Source organism: Oncorhynchus mykiss, chromosome 1 (genome assembly GCF_057628025.1).
Source record: "Oncorhynchus mykiss isolate SJ-2025 chromosome 1, ASM5762802v1, whole genome shotgun sequence".
Classification (NCBI taxonomy): Eukaryota; Metazoa; Chordata; class Actinopteri; order Salmoniformes; family Salmonidae; genus Oncorhynchus; species Oncorhynchus mykiss.
Window position 1 is genome coordinate 19,235,914 of NC_143022.1, and position 21,730 is coordinate 19,257,643.

Here is a 21,730-nt window from a genome sequence, read left to right on the forward strand (position 1 = left end):
GGAAATTGTTCTTCTTGTACAGCATGTAAATGTTTAAATCAAACTAATTTGCCTATGTCCCTCTTTGTGGCACTTGACCATATTATGGTCAAGTGCCACAAGCTGGCCCTTAAATGTACACATAGAGCTAACATCAATGACATGCATGTCAATCTCTCCTGGATCAACATAGAGGAGAGATCGACTGCATCACTACTTGTCTGTGAGAGGTATTGACATGTTGAAAGCACCTAGCTGTCTGTTCAAATGACTAGCATACAGCTCAGACACCCATGCATACTCCACAAGACATGCCACCAGGGGTTTCGTCACAGTCCCCAAGTACAAAACTGATTTGGAAAAGGCACAGTACTACACAGAGCCATGACTACATGGAACTCTATTCAACATCAAGTAACTCATACAAGCAGTAAAATCAGATTTAGAAAACAGTACACCTTATGGAACAATGCAGACTGAGGAGACACACACATAGGCACACAAACGCTAGCACACACACTACACACATGTATGTATTGTGGTATTATAAATGTTGTATTGTAGATATGTAATGGTGTAATATGTACTGTTATTTGATTTTTGGTTTAATTTGTTTGGATCCTAGGAAGAGTAGCTGCCGCCTTGGCATCAGCTAATGGGAATACTTAATAAATACAATACAAATGAAAGAGTAACTTATTTCACAAGATGTTCTTCTCAAGCGACAATTTCCACAACTTCAAATAGAATAAGCCACTGACAAAGAATGCTTTCAAAATAGTTTAGTTCATGGAATTGATGTAATGAATACTATGTGCAAGTATTTGTAATATATTGGACAGTGAAGTAAAAATGAGAATTTTTGCTCTATTCCAGCATTTTGGATATGAGATAATTTATCCTAATGGGCTAATTGAGGGAAACTTACAACACCTTTTTTTTTTGCCTATGGTTACACAATTTTACTAATTGAAATACCATAACACCTTCTGCTTTTTTTGCCTATGGTTACACAATTTTACTAATTGAAAAACCATAAGAGGTAGGACAGCTTTATATCCTGATAAATCCAACTGAACATGCTACCTATGCAATATAGATAGATGTATCAATATCAACCATTTGCATTAAAAGTAGGTCATTTTTATAGGATGAGTGGGCTACTGATGAAATGTTGCAACACCTATATCAAAATTATGTAATTTATTTACCAGGTTGTGTGTCTAATAGACAAACTTGTGCATGCATTAGATGTGTAATGTTGCCATGGCCATAGGCTATATATTGATGGGAAAAAACACATGTATGCTTAAATTCTGGACAGAATGTGTAGTTTATTTCAATCACCGAGATCAAAACATTGCCTAGCAAATATAATGCTGACGAATGTTGTTGAGGATTCAACATAGGTTTACACGTTTTTGTTTTCTTGCAGTCACCACCCTCTTTGGCCCGCTTTTAGCTAAATTGACGACAAATACATTTGGGACAAACCGAGACCAAGACGCTCAATCTTAAACGACACGAGGCTTGTCTTATGAATTAAATAAACCCCAAGTTTTGTGAAATGAATGTTGCTGCCTGTCCACATTGATAGCATCAGCTACTGGAGGTCCGTGTTCCTTTCTCGTGCCAGATATCTCCCAACTCCATCACCATTCTTCCGCGGCCCGGTTAGAATCCTCGTCTGCGACAGCGCAGTCCAGGCGTTGAATACCGGGAAGAGCCAAGTCTCTTTGATTCAATTTATCAAGAAATGATGAGAGGAGACGTTTATTTAAGTGGTCTGTAAGGGTCCTTTCTTCTTCAACATTTGTATCGGATTCTTCTACTGCCTCAGGCCTTGGGGTTTGTGGTGGTAAGGCCACCGACTCATTGGACAACAAGCCGTTCGAATATTCCTCCTCCCCGGACTCTTGGCCTCGCTTACTCCCGGTATCTGTGGCTGATTCCGACTCCATTCGTAGAGAATTCAAGCTCGTTTGCAACGCAGAATTTTCCAGCTCTTTTAATCTTTTGCTGTGTGTAGTGCCTGCGTTGGAGCATGCATGACTAGCTTCATTTCCAGACAACTCAACTTCGTTGTCGAGAGCTTCTTCAGCTGGCTCCATAATGCTTCATGTGACGTCATGAAAATAGATACGTCTGCTCCTCCAATTTGGACTGTTTAAATGTTCTATTTCTTTGTGTAGTGAGAAGGCTTGTTTGTTCGTGTTGAAAATAATTGGGTTTATTTTTTAGATTTATTCTAATAATATCAACAAGCTGGTAGGAAACTGGTGGAAAAAGCAAGTCATTTTACTTTTTAAAATTCAAAACCTTTGCTTGGAAACCATAACAATACTAAATATATAACTAGAATGTATTAGACACAAAGTGTAAATCCCATAAACAAGTCAATCAAACAGATTGGGTTCGTTTTGGACGTCACTTAAACGAGCCATTTAAAAAAACGTTTTATTAACAAATATCAACAAACAAAACAGGATTAGTCACATACAAGCATACATACAAACTATTTACATGGAATATACAGGAATCCTAAACAAAGAAATCATATTCATGAATAATACAAGTTTTAATTGCCTTTTTGTTTTCCATTTTAGTTAAAGTAGTGCCATATTGTTTAAATTCATTTATAAAATGAAAAAAGTTAGGTTTTGAATTTTCATATTTTCATTTGTGAATATGAAATGTACATAGTATTATTAGCAATTCAATTAAATATACTACATATTTATGTCATCATTTCTGAAATAAATCATTATATCAAAACCATTAAATAGTACAACCGGTCCTATTTTTTTGAAACACAATTCTGTATGTCAATCCAAAAATGTCTACTATAAATACAGGCAAAAAACAAATGCAAAATGGTCTCCTTCTCCATTCCACAGAAATCACATTTATAGTCAATATTCAGCTTGAATCTTTCCAAAACACGTTTCAAATGATAAATTCGATGTAACATTTTAAATGAAACTTCCTTTACCTTGTTACTGATACAATATTTGTTAGCATTGTATATCACCATAGATATTTGACCAAAATAATATTGCTGAGGGAATTGTAGTATCACAAACAATATTCCTCATTTGTTTATTACTACATTTATCTCTTTAATCAAGCCATTTCGTTCTGCACGTCATCACGGTGCGTCGTCACGAAAGGGTTATTTCATAGCTTAATGGTCTGACACTCAGATGCCTTTTTCGAAACAACATCTGTCGCTCAGGTACAGCCCTTCTCCTTTCACACTTTTATTTTTACATTGGTTAAGAGATTCAATTGTCACGGAGACACTGAAAATCTTGGTCTTTGCTAGATAACTTGCTCATAACAGGCTGTTTAGCTAGCTAGCAGTAACTTGCTCATTTATACATTAATCGCTATGGAAGCTGGAAACTAGCTAGGTTGCAAAGACGTTTTATGAGTGGTTACTGGTAATATGTTGGGTAAATACATAACTCGTATGACTAGAGTATCTTGCTAGGTAGTTAACGTTTGTCGAATGTTTTGTAAGCTTGCTACTAACGTTACCTTGCAGGATTGCTAGAGTTCGGCTACATGGTTGATATGTATAACTTCTAATGTAATGTTACTTATATCAGCTAGCCAGTGTGTAGCATGCGTTAGCCCGGATTCCCAAAAGCATCCGAAGGCAAAGTTCATCCTTCGAATGTGCATCATTAAATGTCCGAGCTGTTTCCCAAAACCATTGTTAACGTTGCCTGCCTTATAACACTAGGCTGGACAGGTTAAAATTCACCCAAGAACGTTGGCTAAACTGGAACACTAGCGCGAGCCCATAGCAAATGAATGGAATCGAACGTTCGCAGAGTCTATTTTGACTGGGGTGATGTTTAGAATTAAATTTCGCCTAAATGGCACAAAATGTATTCCTTTTTATTTTACCACTACAATCTGTTCGTCGGACGAAACTGAAAACCCCCAACTTGTGCAGAAAGTAAACATCCGCACCTCGATGGTGTCAACGGTGCTTATGTCAGCGTAATGAGATAGTAAGGAAAAAAATTAAAACGTATATTTCTGGTTTAACGATCGATGACAAACGACCTCGCTGCTCAATACTTAAATAATTACAAAGAGGAGATCTCCCGATTTTACATGGTGCCCGACTTGAAAAAATCTAGATATACACTGAGGAAAACAATGGGGGAGCTCAGCTTTCCATGGCAAAAAGTATTTTGGGGGCTAGCGTTTGATGACAACCGAGCTAGCTGCCCAGGCTTACGTAATTAGAAAGAGGAGATTCACATGTTTTAAAATGGCGTCCGACTTGAAAAAAAAAGAAAAATACACACATTGCGAGATATTTGGCGAAATGGTCAGACATGCCTATATTTCCCCCATAGGAAACGATGGGACGACCTCAGCGTTCCAATATAATTTTTGTTTACATTTTAACTATAAAACAACGTGAACAGGTATCATTGCCAACAATAGCGAAGCAGGCAGAACGTTCGGAAGTTGGAGTTGGTGCCACAGTGCTCAATAGAACAAATAGGAGCTGGCAGGGTGAACAATTTTGGACCCACAGACTCCAAATAAGTGTCATGATGTTGGAAAATTGCGCACAACATTGCACAGTGCTTATTTTCATGATTTGGACATTAATTCGCTTTCCAAAGCTAATACACGTGGAAATGTGAGCAGCATTTTGTATTCCAAGTAGAATTGGTTAGGGAGCGTAAACAAAGTACAAACTTTTTACATTCGAACTTCAATAGCTCCTTGGTCATATGACTTACTTGACTCAAACAAGGTTCAGAATGTCCACTGACTACCCTTCTATATTGCACACCCGTTGGTTTGTCCATTGCCATCTCACACGTTTTTACATGAATTTTTCCAAATGTAAAATTTCAATAGATCATTGGTTATGTGACCTACTGACTTCAAACAAGGTGCAGAATGTACATTGACTACCCTTCTACACTGCTCAAAAAAATAAAGGGAACACTAAAATAACACATCCTAGATCTGAATGAATGAAATATTCTTCTTAAATACTTTTTTCTTTACATAGTTGAATGTGCTGACAACAAAATCACACAAAAATTATCAATGGAAATCAAATTTATCAATCCATGAAGGTCTGGATTTGGAGTCACACTCAAAATTTAAAGTGGGAAAACCACACTACAGGCTGATCCAACTTTGATGTAATGTCCTTAAAACAAGTCAAAATGAGGCTAGTGTGTGTGGCCTCCACGTGCCTGTATGACCTCACTACAACGCCTGGGCATGCTCCTGATGAGGTGGCGGATGGTCTCCTGAGGGATCTCCTCCCAGACCTGGACTAAATCATCCGCCAACTCCTGGACAGTCTGTGGTGCAACGTGGCGTTGGTGGATGGAGCGAGACATGATGTCCCAGATGTGCCCAATTGGATTCAGGTCTGGGGAACGGGCGGGCCAGTCCATAGCATCAATGCCTTCCTCTTGCAGGAACTGCTGACACACTCCAGGCACATGAGGTCTAGCATTGTCTTGCATTAGGAGGAACCCAGGGCCAACCGCACCAGCATATGGTCTCACAAGGGGTCTGAGGATCTCATCTCGGTACCTAACGGCAGTCAGGCTACCTCTGGCGAGCACATGGAGGGCTGTGCGGCCCCCCCAAAGAAATGCCACCCCACACCATGACTGTCCCACCGCCAAACCGTTCATGCTGGAGGATGTTGCAGGCAGCAGAACGTTCTCCACGGCGTCTCCAGACTCTGTCACGTGCTCAGTGTGAACCTGCTTTCATCTGTGAAGAGCACAGGGCGCCAGTGGCGAATTTGCCAATATTTGTGTTCTCTGGCAAATGCCAAACGTCCTGCACGGTGTTGGGCTGTAAGCACAACCCCCACCTGTGGACGTTGGGCCCTCGTACCACCCTCATGTAGTCTGTTTCTGACCGTTTGAGCAGACACATGCACATTTGTGGCCTGCTGGAGGTCATTTTGCAGGGCTCTGGCAGTGCTCCTCCTGCTCCTCCTTGCACAAAGGCGGAGGTAGCGGTCCTGCTGCTGGGTTGTTGCCCTCCTACGGCCTCCTCCATGTCTCCTGATGTACTGGCCTGTCTCCTGGTAGTGCCTCCATGCTCTGTACACTACGCTGACAGACACAGCAAACCACCTTGCCACAGCTCGCATTGATGTGCCATCCTGGATGAGCTGCACTACCTGAGCCACTTGTGTGGGTTGTAGACTCCGTCTCATGCTACCACTAGAGTGAAAGCACCGCCAGCATTCAAAAGAGACCAAAACATCAGCCAGGAAGCATAGGAACTGAGAAGTGGTCTGTGGTCACCACCTGCAGAACCACTCCTTTATTGGGGGTGTCTTGCTAATTGCCTATAATTTCCACCTGTTTTCTATTCCATTTGCACAACAGCATGTGAAATGTATTGTCAATCAGTGTTGCTTCCTAAGTGGACAGTTTGATTTCACAGAAGTGACGATTGACTTGGAGTTACATTGTTTAAGTGTTCCCTTTATTTTTTTTGAGCAGTGTATATTGCACACTCTTGTTTGCAGTGTAAAATCACGCGGTGTAACGTACGTTTTTCAGAATTTTAAATTGCAATAGCTCCTTGGTCATATCAATTACACACCTAAGAAGCGTGCAGTGGATATACACCAATATTGCATAACCTCTAGTCATGTATCTTCTATATTGTTGTACATTAAATTAGTTTGACAATTGGGGGTTCAGTCCAGTGTTTACCCTTTAATATTTATCTAATAATAAGTAGTTATTTTCCCTGTTAAAAAATAAATAAATCCACAGTATTTAACACACTAGGAGTGAGAGAGAATCTCTTTATATCGTTAATATCAACCATAAAGGAAAAGGGCAGAGTACGAATGTCATGTTATTAATTGTCCAAAGCAGGGATGGAGAGTGAGCTAGTGATGTAGGCTGCAGTGGGTTTGCTGGTCAATACATATACTGAACATGTAACCACAGTAATGGTGGCCAGTAAATCAATGAATAAAAATGTAATATTGACAAATTAAACAAAGTGTAGACCTTTAATATTTTCCAACATGTCAACAGACACTTCAAATAAGTACAAAATGTTTGTGTTAACTTTCTCTTTAGCCCTGGTTGATGTACATTTCAGAGCCTCTTCAGTGTGGATTGGGCATAGCATACATTTTCAACAACAGACTGTACTTCCAGTTTGTGTTCTTTATTCTGTTGAACTCTTTTGTCTTCATTCCTAGGCACAGCACATGGAACCACCGTTGGCAGGCAAAACATTCAATCTAAAACAAAGCGTAACACGTTATAAATAATATCAATGCAGTATGACAAATTAGCCATCCATTGGGTTATATCTTAAATTGTCTTACATGAAGCAGTTGTTGGCTTTGTTGAACTCTGAAATCATGGGCATGAACTGAACATATGGCTGTCCCACACAACTACATTAACATATAGAATTTACATTTACTTTGAATTAAATGTCATTACAAACCAGACATTTTTAGTATATCCTCAGCCATTTCTTTTCGCAGTTGCTCCATGTGTTTTTGTGAAGGTTCTATATCAATTTGGGAAGGGATGTTGGGTCATCTACACCAAAAAATAAAATTAGAGTTTTTGACCTAATTGTCACATAACAGCTAACCATTCATTATTGAAAATATAACTATCAAACCTGCATTACAAAGACCCTGCAACTGAAGGTGTCCTGCTGCATGTTGTGAGTTATTTCCCCTCCTTTCCACTCTATGTCCACCCACTTGTCTTTTCCATGACAGAATCTTCTCATTTTGAAGTATTCTCTTTTTTTTTTTGTAAACATAATGGAATTCTGATTAGTTATAGGCAAATTAATACACATGCCACAATTGTATGCTGTTTTCCTGATCACTATAATCTAGTAGAGGTAATTTCCATTATGCCCCATTCTACACTCAGCCTAAATTATAGGCACTGAACCATTTACAGGACAATAATAAAAGTAGCATATAGGATCCAACCCTATCAGAGTGAATAAATGTAGAGCGTTTGTAGACTTTAAGAAAAAAATATTAAGTGACAGTTTCATCAGTACGTGCTTAAAGAAAGTCATATCACAAAGATCACAGATGACAGTGCCCACCAAATCTGACAAGATAATTAATTGAAAGCACAAAAGGGTGTTAAACTGTTTGTCAAAATAATATCTGAAAATGTCAGTTGTTGAACATAATACTTCTATTTGCAATAGCAATGTATGATATATGCAGTTGAGGAATATTCCATGTACCAACACTACATGTAGGATGGACATAAGACATTCCCACATACAGTATACACAGAGGCATTTTTCAGCTGTGATTTTACCACTCAGAATCCAGAATGGATATGACAATGGGGCCAGCACAGGACGTAATACACCCTTACAACAATCTACTTTTTGATCTTGACTTGTTATCTGGTAAACTGCTACTATGTGTCAAGAAAAGAGACCCAGTTAGGGGTTAGTGTACTCAAGTAAAAAAGGGCTGGTTTAGATTAAAAACTATTGCCCTGTGTCCCTGTTCATAGGGGCATGAGAGACTAGTCAGTGGTAGAATTGAGTTGGCACTTTATTGGCCCACAGACCCATAAGGTTGAGGTTACTAATTTTTTTGTTTGTTGTATTGATGTATTGTTCCGACCTAGAATATGTGGACATCTATAAGTACCTAGGTGTCTGGCTAGACTGTAAACTCTCCTTCCAGACTCATATCAAACATCTCCAATCCAAAATCAAATCTAGAATCGGCTTTCTATTTCGCAACAAAGCCTCCTTCACTCACGCCGCCAAACTTACCCTAGTAAAACTGACTATCCTACCGATCCTCGACTTCGGCGATGTCATCTACAAAATAGCTTCCAATACTCTACTCAGCAAACTGGATGCAGTTTATCACAGTGCCATCCGTTTTGTTACTAAAGCACCTTATACCACCCACCACTGCGACCTGTATGCTCTAGTCGGCTGGCCCTCGCTACACATTCGTCGCCAGACCCACTGGTTCCAGGTCATCTACAAGTCCATGCTAGGTAAAGCGCCGCCTTATCTCAGTTCACTGGTCACGATGGCAACACCCACCCGTAGCACGCGCTCCAGCAGGTGTATCTCACTGATCATCCCTAAAGCCAACACCTCATTTGGCCACCTTTCCTTCCAGTTCTCTGCTGCCAGTGACTGGAACAAATTGCAAAAATCGTTGAAGTTGGAGACTTATCTCCCTCACAAACTTTAAACATCTGCTATTTGAGCAGCTAACCGATCGCTGCAGCTGTACATAGTCCATCGGTAAATAGCCCACCCAATTTACCTACCTCATCCCCATACGGTTTTTATTTATTTACTTTTCTGCTCTTTTGCACACCAGTATCTCTACCTGCACATGACCATCTGATCATTTATCACTCCAGTGTTAATCTGCTAAATTGTATTTATTCACCTACCTCCTCATGCCCTTTGCACACAATGTATATAGACTCTTTTTTTCTTTTTTTTTCTACTGTGTTATTGACTTGTTTATTGTTTACTCCATGTGTAACTCTGTGTTGTTGTCTGTTCACACTGCTATGCTTTATCTTGGCCAGGTCGCAGTTGTAAATGAGAACTTGTTCTCAACTAGCCTACCTGGTTAAATAAAGGTGAAATAAAATATATATAAAACTGTCCAAGAAATGGATCCAAAGTGTTAGGACATTTGTTCCTATAAATACAAAGGAGGATGTCTCTGCTCATACCTCTGGCACTTTGGCCAGACTGTGTAAAAACTTTATGATGGGGCTGGCAACGGAGTTCCCATTGACTAAGCACCACAGAGCTAATCAGGAGAGAATACACAGGTCAAGGGTGCCAATTGAAAGTCAAGGGGTGTGTCTGTGCCTTTTGGATTACTCTCGCTTTACATGGAACCTCTGTGGTTCAAGTCAAGAGCTACCCTTACCCTTTCAGTCTGCTCTGCGCATGTTTGAAAGTGACCGAGACAGCAGCCAAGATACTTTTTTATGACATACTGTGAAAAACTATTACACTTACGAATGTATGTAAAATGCTAATATATATTAGATCCAGTACAATGGAATAACTAATACCTGAATTTGAATGCAGTGTGTTCTGATTCATCCTCTTTCTGTCCAGCAGAGTCAACCAAAAATACTTGGCCTGATGGTTCATGCAGATACTGGGGGAGCAATGCGACCATGTTATTTCGGGGAAGCATATTTGATTCTGAGTTCAGACATATGAAGTTTGTATGAGAACTTTTTCTAAGATGCATAATTAGTTTTTCCGAACTCACTTTTTTAAATTTAATTGTCACACGCTTCATAAACAACAGGTGTAGACTAATAGTGAAAAGCTTACTTACAGGCCCAACAATGCACTATACTCCCTCCAAAAAAATTGTAACACAAGGAATAAATACTCAATGATAGCTTGGCTGTATACATAGGGTACCAGTGCTGAGTCGACTTGCAGGGGAACAAGAACATTTAGGCAGATATGTACATATACGTAGGGATAAAGTGACTAGGCAACAGGATAGATAAGACAGTAGCAGCAGTGTGTGGCGATTGTGTGTATGTGTTTGGGTAGCGTCCAGTGTGTGTGCATAGTTAAAAAGAGTTGGTGCAAAAAGGGCCGATGCAGATAACCCAATAGCTACTCGGACTAACTATTTAGCAGTCTTATAGCTTGGGTGTAGAACCTGTTCAGGAGCCTTTTGGTCCCAGACTTAGCGCTCTGGTACCGTTTGCTGTGCGGTAGCAGAGAGAAGTCTATGACTTTGGTGGCTGGAGTCTTTCACAATTGTAAGGGCCTTCCTCTGACACCGCCTGGTATAAAGGTCCTGGGTGGCAGGGAGTTCGACCCCCAGTGATGTATTGGGCTGTATGCACTACCCTCTAGCGCCTTCCAGTCGGATGCTGAGCAGTTGCCATACCAAGCGGTGACTCAGCCAGTCAAGATGCTCTCAATGGTGCAGCTATATAACTTTTTGAGGATATAAGGGACCATGCCAAATCTTATCAGCCTCCTGAGGGGGAAGAGGCATTGCCAAGACCTTGAAGCTCTTGATCCGCTCCATTACAGCCCCGTCGATGTGAATGAGGGCATATTCGTCTCTCCATTTCTTGTAGTCCACGATAAACGCCAACCCTCACTACCTGGCCCATCAGGAAGTCCAGGAATCAGTTGAGGGAGATGTTCATTCATTCCCAGGGAGCTTAGATTGGAGGGCATTATGGTGTTGAATGTTGAGATGTAGTCTATGAACAGCATTCTCACCTAGGTGTTCCTTTTTGTCCAGATGGGAAAGGGCAGTGTGGAGTGCAATAGAGATTGTCATCTGTTAGGGTGGTATGGAATTGGAGTGAGTCCAGGGTGTCTGGGATGATGGTGTTGATGTGAGCCATGACCAGTCTTTAAAGCATTTCATGGCTACAGATGGGAGTGTTACGGTGTGGTAGTTGTTTAGAAAATGTACTTTGTTGTTCTTGGGCACAGGGAATATGGTGGTCTGCTTGAAACATGTAGGTATTACAGACTGTCAGGGAGAGCCTGAAAATGTCAGTGAAGACACTGAGTACTCGTCCTGGTAATCTGTCTGGTCCTTGTGAATGGAAACCTGTTTAAAGGTGTTACTCACATCGGCTACGGAGAGCGTGATCACAGTTGTCGAACGGCTGGTGCTCTCACAAATGGTTCAGTGTAGCTTGCCTCAACGCGAGCATAGAAGGCATTTTGCTTGTGTCCACTGGGAATCTCTCGGTTGGGTTTCCCTTTGTAATCTGTGATAGTTTACAAGCCCTGCCACATCTGACGAGCATCCTGTATTGTCGCTTTGCCTGTCTAATGGTTTGCCTGAGGGCGTAGCAGGATTTCTTTATAAGCGTCTGGATTAGTGTCCCGCTCCATGAAAGTGGTAGCTCTAGCCTTTTAGCTCAGTGCGAATGTTGCCTGTAATCCATGGCCTCTGGTTGGGATATGTACCTACTGTCACTGTGGAGATGACTTTGTCAATGCTCGTATTAATGAAGCCGTTGACTGATGTGCTAAACTCCTCAATGCCATCTGATGAATCTCGGAACGTATTCCAGTCTGTGCTAGCAAAACAGTCCTATATTTTAGCATCCGCTTCATCGGACCACTTCCGTATTGAGTCCGTCACTGATACTTCCTGTTTTGAGTTTTTGCTTGTTAGAAAGAATCCGATGACTTGCCAAATGGAGGGTGAGAGGGAGCTTTCTATGCGTCTCTGTGGAGTAAAGGTGATGTAGAGTTTACTTTACTCTAGTTGCACAGGTGATATGCTGGTAGAAATTACCCCCCCCCCCCCCCCCCCCCCCCCCCGCATTAAAATCACCACCTCCGGATGAGCATTTTCTTGTTGGCTTATGGCCCTAAACAGCTTGTTGAGTGCGGACTTAGTGCCAACATCAGTTTGAGGTGGTAAGTAGACAGCTACGGAAATATAGATAAACTCTTGGTAAATATTAGGGTCTACAGTTTATCAGGAGGTATTCTAACTCAGGCAAGCAGAACCTTGAGACTCAATATTTGGGATCGCATACCAGTCTTTGTTGACAAAGAGAGAGACCCCATGAGCAGAGTGAGGCTTGCGCTGCTGTCACATGCGCAGATCAAATACACCGCTGCAGTTGACGTAGCCTACGTCGACTTACGTAGCATCGCAAGTAGTACTGACTCAGATCTTTTAAACTTGTTCAGTCAAAATAACTGATCTTTCTACTAATTTTGTTCATTTAAGTACTGCCCAGAACATGCAGGACCCCCTACCGGTGAACGATGAACTAGAAATTCGAGTCATGATTCTACAAGCCTCTTTCACCATAAGGGTCATATTGGAGCTGTCATTTGTGAATGAGACTTGCAAACGTGTGCTTTAAAACAATGTGCATTTGTTGATTGCTAGCCATACAAATAAGATTATTTCTTGATACATTTGAAACTGTCTAGTTTTGGCCGCAACCGGACTAGATTGTGATTGACTCTCTGTGAAATGCATTGCTCAATTGCCGTGAGGGTAATGAGCACAATGTCGTTTGCGAACTGCACCCCCCCCCCAAAAAACGATTTGTTCTCAAGTTCGAGTTTGTTGAGCAGAGGCTGTGTACGTTTTGGTTCTACAGAGCTGTGTCCATAACATTCAGTAATCCATTAATTGCGTTTATTCTTGCACCATGCGATCAATAATGAGTTCTAAACATGTATTATTCTTTATACTCATGATCTATTTCCCTGCACTCATATGACAGAGAGTTGGTAGTTTGAGCACATCTCTGGAGATGCTGAGCTGGAGGAGCGTGTATTAGCCCTGCTGTAGGACTCATTGCAGCTAGCACTAGCAGGTCAAACGAAATATTAAAATGAACAAGTCTTTTTAGAAAAGCTAATGATCCTAGTCAGTATAAAGAGTAGTTAAATTTTATTTTTTTATTGTTCGAACTGATCATCACTACTCGCAAGCCAATCGCAGAATGTGATGACAGAACTGAAGCAAATTGTACAATCTGGCCAGGTTGATATCAAGATTTTGATTAGGTAACATTACACAGTGTGACCTGATAATTGTAAAATACTGACATAGCCTTTAAGGCCTTTGCAGACTAAGTTCACCGTTAGAATCGTATGGTTATATGGTTCTAATGATTAACTTAGCCGTAAGATGCTTTTGGTTGGTTTACTCTTATCTTTGGCCCATGGCTCAATTAGATGGTGACTCAGTAAGTAAGCTTGCCACCTGGTTTGGTTTATGATAGAATGTCTAAATCATACTTTGTTTGTGTCAGCTGAAGAGTAGGCCTAGTGTTAGGAATGCCGAAGAAGTTCCAGGGCGAGAACTCCAAGGCGATGACTGCCAAGGCCCGCAAGGCAGAGGCCAAAGCTGTGGAAGACTCCCGCAAGAAGAAGGAGCTGGAGGATGCTTTATGGCAGGAGAACGATAAACATGTCCTGAAGAAAGAACAGAGGAAGGTGATTTTTCATGCTCCGTTTCTTATTCCCACACTGGGTCAAATAGTCGGCAGCACCATTCAATTGGGCTATATCACAATCCAATATCTGCCGATGTATGTACAGACCAGACGAATATGCTAAGTAATTCCCTGATATGTTGACGTGGGTCTGATCATTTCGGCTTTAAATGTCTCCTCTTTGAACCTGCAGGACGACAAGGAGAAGAAGCGCCTTGAGGCCCTGGAGAGAAAGAAAGAGAACCAGCGGCTCTTGGATGAGGAGGCTGCAAAGATTAAGGGCAAGGCCAAGGAGGCGGCTGCTGCTGTGGCGGCGTGCAAAGTGACCCGGGCCCAGATTGAGGAGACGCTGCGTATTGAGCAGGCGTTACCGCAGGAGCAACCCAAAGAGAAAGGCAACGACCTCACCATTATTCCTTTAAGCATTAACCAGGCTCCCTTTCCTCTCAGGGTTCTGTTGTATTTTTATGTTCCTCCTCTCCTATATTCGTGTCCACAGAGAAGAGTCAACTGGAGTCACCCCTGGAAGAGAATGTGAATCGCCTCATCCCTGAGGAAGGTGCAGGGGACGCTAGATCCATAGAGGATGCCATTGCTGTGCTCAGGTACAGAATACTGAAGAGGCATAACCTCTCAATGTTACCCCCTACAAAAGCAATATTGAAATTACTGTATAGAACTAGGGGAGCCTTTCCATCAGTTTACCATACGTTATCAACATAAAGTGGGTTTGGTGTGACCTACAACGTAGACATTTAACAAGTTACTTTTCATACTCCAGGCTATATAACGCAGACATGACAGGTATCATAACAAGTATGGGGTTCCATAGAGAACCAAGTTTCAGCCCTCTCCTCGTCTTTGTTTCTTTCCCAGCACGGCTGAAGAGCTCGACCGCCACCCCGAGCGCAGGGTGAAGGCAGCGTTCGCCGCGTACGAGGAACTGAACATGCCCCTCCTTAAAAAAGAGAACCCCAACATGCGGCTGTCGCAGCTCAAGCAGCAACTGAAAAAGGAGTGGATGAAGTCGCCAGAGAACCCCCTGAACCAGCGCTTTGCCAACTACAATGCCAAGTGAACCAACTCCAGCAGCAGCTGACACAAAACTGTTACCTATACATATTGGACCTTACAATGGAAGATGCCTCCAACCTAGAACTATTCCCCCATTATGAATACGTTGCTGGAAAAGCTGCACTCATTCCCTAGGAAGGACCTCTGATGCAAGGAATCACCTTGGGACTTCAGCTTGTTTCATTTAGAGGAGAAGCAAATTTCCCCCATTTTCCTGAGGATTTTTCTGTTACTGTGAATTCCCACTTGTGAAGCATCTCAGTGGTTTATGGATTTTATTCCCATTATCAGTTTTTGGCACTTAAATTGAAAACGGGGGGGGGTGTGACAGAAGTTTGAGATTAAAAGTAATTTATTACAGTTCACAATACTAGCATCTAATTGTTTCTGAGAGTGAGACTACAGGTATGTCGCTGTATAAGAGCGTCTGCTAAATGACTAAAATGTGGTCTGCACTCTTGCTATAGTAACCACCTCCTTTTAAAGGCCCAATGGAGTTGTTTTATAGAAATATGACAATTCTGGGTTACAATTAAGTACCTTACTGTACTAGTTTTCCATTAAAATTGTAAATTATGTTTAGCAAAATTTTCTCAGACTTTTCATAGGACTGTCTGGGAGTGGTCTGAGTGGGGAGGGGAAAACTCAAAACTAGCTGTCTGGAACTCTTTGTTATTGGTCTAATTTACGGCCTGGTGATGACCCAGGCAAGCTGAAAATCCCTCCCATGCAAACCTGCTGCTTTTAGATGGTCTTGTGTATATTGTATTTTCAACCAGCAATTATCAGGAAATTACTTATGAAATGTTTAATACTTTTACAGTGTTAGTTTCATCAGCTGTTGTACAATATGATATGAAACATACAAAATGAGTTGTCTGCACTGGGCCTTTAACCCTTAATGATGATAATGACCCACAAAAGAAAATATCATGACCAGAGCCAGCTGTGGACTTATAAGAGCACTGCCTTGTCATAAACTGATATTTTCAGCACCATTGGAAATGACTACCCCTTTACCTATGATAAAGTGTCTTGTTGCACCTGTTCCCCATCCTAACAGGGCCTTATTAGGTGTACCTAGGGTTGCAAAGAGTCGGAAACTTTCTGGTAAATTTCCATGGGAAGTTACAGTAAGCCTGGGAATGTAGGGAATTTAGCTTAAATTCATCAAAAAAGTTTGCTTATTACAGTGAACCTTTTTTTTTGTGGGATACACAAGGCAATTCTAGGTCTTGTGGCATATTTTGGTTGAACGATCCCCAAATCAGTGGAATTGCAACCCTCTGCATGCACAGTGAATTCTTCCATCAAATGTGCAGTGCACTCTTTCATCACATGTACAGCTGATTCTCTAGCTCTTGCACACTGAGATGCTATTAAGCCCACATTACTACACTGTCTGAGCCAAGGACTACATGCTTTCTGTTAAGTTTTGATCACAATACTGGGTGGGGTGAATATATTTTGACAATTTTTTGTTAGCTAGTAAATAGTAGCCCACAGTGAAGTGTGTTTAAATCATTTCTAACTTAACAATTTCTGATAGTTTTTGCTACCATGTGGGTTTAAGCTTGCTTGTGCGTGTTAACTGAGTGTTAATTCACCTGTTTCCGTACATTTAATTTTAAAATATTTATATTGCAAAGGAGTTTAATCTAACTGCTTAACTATTTATCTGTACATGGAATTGTATTAGGGTTTTTCATTTTTTTCCCTAATCTTTACAGGAAAATGCCACGGGCACTATCTGATGTGTGAAGACATTTCACTGCAGCTAATGTAAAAGGAAAAGCTGTGTACATTTTGCAAATACTGTGCCAAATCATATGTGAAGAATGCAACAAAGATGCAGAATCTGGTCAAGTGCATAAAGTTCCCTCAGCGCTCACAACAAGCAACCTCTGACAAAAGTCCCTCAACTTCTATTCGAGGTGAAAATGATTAATTGGACACCTTATCGATAGCAACAGCTCATGGTCCTCCTGGAATCAGAAGTGTTTTTGACTCAATAGAGGAATGTAGTCAGATATGCTGATGATTGTCTTGCTCGAGCTGTGTATTGCAACTGGTTCACTGATGCTCACAGGCAATGTGTATTTGAAGAGATTTCTGAATGTTCTTCACCCAGCATACACCCCTCCAACCAGACATGCTTTATCTCCTCATTTGATGGATACAGATTTCAAGTGAAGGTCAAGCAAATCAGAGATAGCAGACTATTGCAATCATCTGATGGGTGGTTGAATGTTTGTGGGCAAGGGATAATTAATTACATCTCTACCCTTCAACCAGTATTCCACAAGAGCACAGACACAAGGGACAACAGACGCACCTGTCTCTACATTGCAGATGAGCTGAAGGCAGTCATCAATGACCTTGAACCACAGAAGGTATTTGCACAGGTGACAGACAATGCTGTGAACATGAAGGCTGCTTGGTCTAAAGTGGAGGAGTCCTACCCTCACACCACACCCATTGGCTGTTCTGCTGACAGGTGTGACATATCAAGAAGATGATTAAGCAGCATGATCATTAACAGTGCAGGTATGGCACAACACAATTCCACAGATGTATCAAGTTTTGAGGGAGTGTGCAATTGGCATGCTAACTGCAGGAATGTCCACCAGAGCTGTTGCAACAGAGTTGAATATTAATTTCTTTACCCTAAGCCGCCTCCAATGTAATTTTAGATAATTTGGCAGTACAACCACAGACTGTAACCACGCCAGCCCAGGACCTCCACATCTGGCCTCTTCACCTGCAGGATCTTCTTAGACAAGACACCCGGACAACCAATGAAACTGAGGATTAGTTCTGTCTGTAATATAGCCATTTAGTCAGAAAAAAATAATTCTGATTGGCTGGGTCTGGCTCCCCAGTGGGTGGGCCTATGCCCTCACAGGCCCACCCATGGCTGTGCACCTTCCCAGTCATGTGAAATCCATAGATTAGAGCCTAATGAATTTATTTAAATTGACTGATTTCCTTATATGAACTGTAACTCAGTGAAATTGTTGTATGTTGTTTTTATATTTTTTATTCAGCATAGTTAATGAATTGCTATCTAGAAGACATCAATGTTATAAATCTAATGTTGTACCGGCTGTTCGCGCTGTGGCGGATGAATCAGAATTAGTTGGGTAACATAGATAATTAAGATGTTTTAGTTTCATAATATGCTTATGTGAGAAACTTGTCATTAGAATGCATCCCTTTGGACTCTAGTGTTGGCAGTTGCACTTTTCCCTCATCTAGGGCTCAGTCACTTGGGGCCCAGAGAGGGTAGAGGTCAGAATGGAACATTGTCTTCATATGTGAATGTGTCTACCTATTCTTAAACCATGTGAAGGGATGGCGTGATTAATGGGGAACCAATTACTTGTCTCCACAATGTCTGTGCGCATGTCACTCCCCCCAGTGAGCTTGTCCAGGAGTGGGGTCAAGAGGGGGTTTACTTGAGATGGGAGTATCTAGAGTTGACAATTGATATATGCCATTGGATGAGTTGCTGTTTTTGTACTATGAAGTACCAGGAACGAGATTAGAACCTCGTCTTAGGGACCAAACTGAACAATAATTTATAGCGAATGCTATCTGGCTATGGGATACTCCTCTCTCAAGTAAAAGTCCTTCTTTGTGAACAGTTCCTAAATATCTGTGGTTTGTCATGTCAAAGGGGGGTGGATCTTTGCTAAAAAAAAAGATTTCAGTAGCCATTGTGTTGACACTCAACGGTTCATTAGAAATGGCGAATCGTTGAAAGTCAAGTGCTAATGCAAAGCTCTTATTATTAAAGATGTAGTTTAAGTATAACTCTGACTGGTGTGTGAAGTTTGTCTCTCTCCTCATTTGGTAATACAGAAAGTTAGCCACCACAGCGTTTACAGATCAATACAGTATTGTTGTAGCCATGCCTTTTACTCTGCTACAATACTGTTATACATGCCAATACCATACAGGTGTAAGAAAAGACTGTTACTGTAGAATATAATAGTCATAACCCTCTGATCCAAATAATTATGCATAGGTAGTGTTCCTTCTTAGTTTCAATGAACGTTGTAACTGAGGCTGACCAATACATGTGCTGTGAAATCAACTGCCTTTTGATATTAATTTGTGTCACAATATTACAATTCACTTGGAACACAATAGACATTGAGCTTTGATGAAGCTTGGCAATTATTTATTTGGCTTATGACAGTGTCCTGTGCTGCCTTTCTCTATAACGTTTTTTTTGTTTACAGCACAGCCACATTCAAATGGTAGCCTGCTGACCAAACACACCACAGTCTTTGTAACGTTGCCTGCCACCAGTTTGAAAGTGTGTGACCACAACGTATTACTTAAAGGAAATGTTTGTAGCCCCATCTCACTGGCTTCTTGAAAGTAGAATTTATTATGATTGTTTAATTATAATAGTGAATATGATTGTTCATTCAAATGTCATAACTCCAAGCATTATTTTGAACCTCTTTTGATTGGAGAGAGACTATCACTGGTATCCTTTGTGTTAAAGCCCTCAACTCCATAGCTACATTAAGCATAATATATCACTTATATTAAGCCTATATGTTTAATAATGTATACATTAGTCAATGACTGCATTAAGCAGTGTACATGTTATCAAATGCTTTATTATACTGAACAAAAATATAAATGCAATTTCAACAATTTTACTGAGTTACAGTTTATATAAGGAAATCAGTAAATAAAAAATAAAACATTTATTAGGCCCTAATCTATGGATTTCACATGACTGGGCAGGGGCGCAGCCATGGGTGGGCCTAGCTCCCAAGTGGGTGGGCCTATGCCCTCCCTGGCCCACACATGGACCAGTCATATGGAGGTCCGAGGCTGTGGTGTGGTTTACACTTCTTCTGCGTTTGTGAGGCCTTTCGGACGCACTGCCAAATTCTCTAAAATGACGTTGGAGGCAGCTTATGGTTGAGAAATTAACATTCAATTCTCTGGCAACAGCTTTGGTGGACATTCCTGCAATCAGCATGCCAATTGCACGCTCCCTCAAAACTTGACACATCTGTGGCATTGTGTTGTGTGTCAAAAATGCACATTTTAGTGTGACCTTTTATTGTCCCCAGCACAAGGTGCACCTGTGTAATGATCATGCTGTTTAATCAACTTCTTGATTTGTCACACCTGTCATGTGGATGGATTATCTTGGCAAATGTTCACTAAGATGGATGTAAACAAATGTGTGCACAACATTTGAGAGAAGCTTTTTGTGTGTATGGAACATTTCTGGGATCTTTTATTTCAGCTCATGAAACATCGGACCTACACTTTACATGTTGCATTTCTATTTTTGTTCAGTATAGATCAGATGTTTAATGATGACTTGCTGTGGCAAAAGCCAATTTCACTTTTAGACATTAGTCTGATGCAAGAGCCTTCATTTATCACAGCTGTATATGTGAACGACACATAAGGAAGTAATAGCTGTGTGTAGGCTATTCTTACATGAAACAATGTCAGGTAGAGAGAGCTGGGTAAGAGAACTCCCCCCTAAAAAAAAAAAAATATTTATTTAACCTTTACTTAACTAGGCAAGTCAGTTAATAACAAATTCTTATTAACAATGACAGCCTACCCCGACCAAACCCTCCCCTAACCTGGACGACGCTGGGCCAATTGTGCGCCGCCCTATGGGACTCCCGATCACGGCCGGTTGTGATATAGCCCAGAATCTAACCAGGGTCTGTATATAGCCCAGAATCGAATGCAGTGCCTTAGTCTGCTGCGCCACTCGGGAGCTCGATGTGGCCCAACCTAACCGTAAATTATTACGTTGGATTGGAGCAGATAGCTTGGATTATTATTATAAACATACAATCTTCACTGTTTATGATTCAATAATTAATGTTAAACTGTGTTTCTGGAGGATTTTAGATTTATTATAATGTTCTGGTGGTCTCATTCGTGTGCAGATAAGACACTTTGGCCCCATTTCAATTTGTCAAGAACAAGATCCTAACCCTGAGTCCTTTTTTCCCAATGCGCTTTGAGAAAGAGAAAGAATGTGAGGAATCAAGGAAAGATGAATAAGAAAAAGGCTTTGTATGGTCTGTCCTTGAGGGAGGAGATAAGAGGCTCTGTGTTGGCCTTTGAACTACAAAGCATCAATAACAAGTTTCTCTGACGGCTAATTGACAATTCTGCTTTGAAGAACCAACAGTTTTTTTTTTTAGCTATTTATGGGTCTGCTTTGAGTCCATGTATGTGTGATCTGTGATGTGGTCCTTAATGCTTACATCCGATGTCACAACCTTTTCTGTATCCTGTTGCTTTGTCCCCCATTCTATTTGCATGCCAAGCCTTTAATAAGCCCAGCAGCTGCCCTTTCTTCAATTTGAATCCTAATGATCACTTTCAAAGGAAAGCGGCCCTATCTCAAGTGTAGGAAGAGCCTGTCTAAGAAGAGCCTGTTGTCTGGCTCCCACTTCAGATGTCTTTCGAGCGGTGCCCTTCCCCGGCACTGGCCAAGATCACCTCCAAGTTGTGTCTGGATTTCTACAAGGACAGGGAGAGAAATGTATCTGAAGGAATAAGGTAAGATTCTCCAGGCTAAGGGGTATGACTACTGGTCTGGTCAGTTGTATAATGCTTTGGGTCGATAGAGCAGAGAAAATGACAATAATACATGCAATAGT

At 41.1% G+C, this 21,730-nt stretch overlaps 1 protein-coding gene across 1 annotated transcript; it reads left to right on the forward strand.

Moving 5' to 3' along the window:
- The first annotated feature begins 2,943 nt into the window (after positions 1 to 2,943).
- On the forward strand, positions 2,944 to 18,875 carry ccdc124 (coiled-coil domain containing 124). Its single transcript, XM_021573446.3, has 5 exons — positions 2,944 to 3,214; positions 13,803 to 13,986; positions 14,179 to 14,380; positions 14,485 to 14,590; positions 14,862 to 18,875. The coding sequence occupies exons 2-5, from the start codon at positions 13,828 to 13,830 to the stop codon at positions 15,061 to 15,063; spliced, it is 669 nt and encodes a 222-aa protein (XP_021429121.1). The 5' UTR covers positions 2,944 to 3,214; positions 13,803 to 13,827; the 3' UTR covers positions 15,064 to 18,875.
- The last annotated feature ends 2,855 nt before the right edge of the window (positions 18,876 to 21,730 follow it).

What these genes read in the sequence shown, in the direction of transcription:
- ccdc124 (XM_021573446.3), top strand. Translation starts at nt 13,828, where the DNA reads ATGCCGAAGAAGTTCCAGGGCGAGAACTCCAAGGCGATGACTGCCAAG. An exon ending in TGAAGAAAGAACAGAGGAAG is followed by an intron (nt 13,987 to 14,178) that starts GTGATTTTTCAT and finishes TTGAACCTGCAG; the next exon opens with GACGACAAGGAGAAGAAGCG. An exon ending in GGAGCAACCCAAAGAGAAAG is followed by an intron (nt 14,381 to 14,484) that starts GCAACGACCTCA and finishes TCGTGTCCACAG; the next exon opens with AGAAGAGTCAACTGGAGTCA.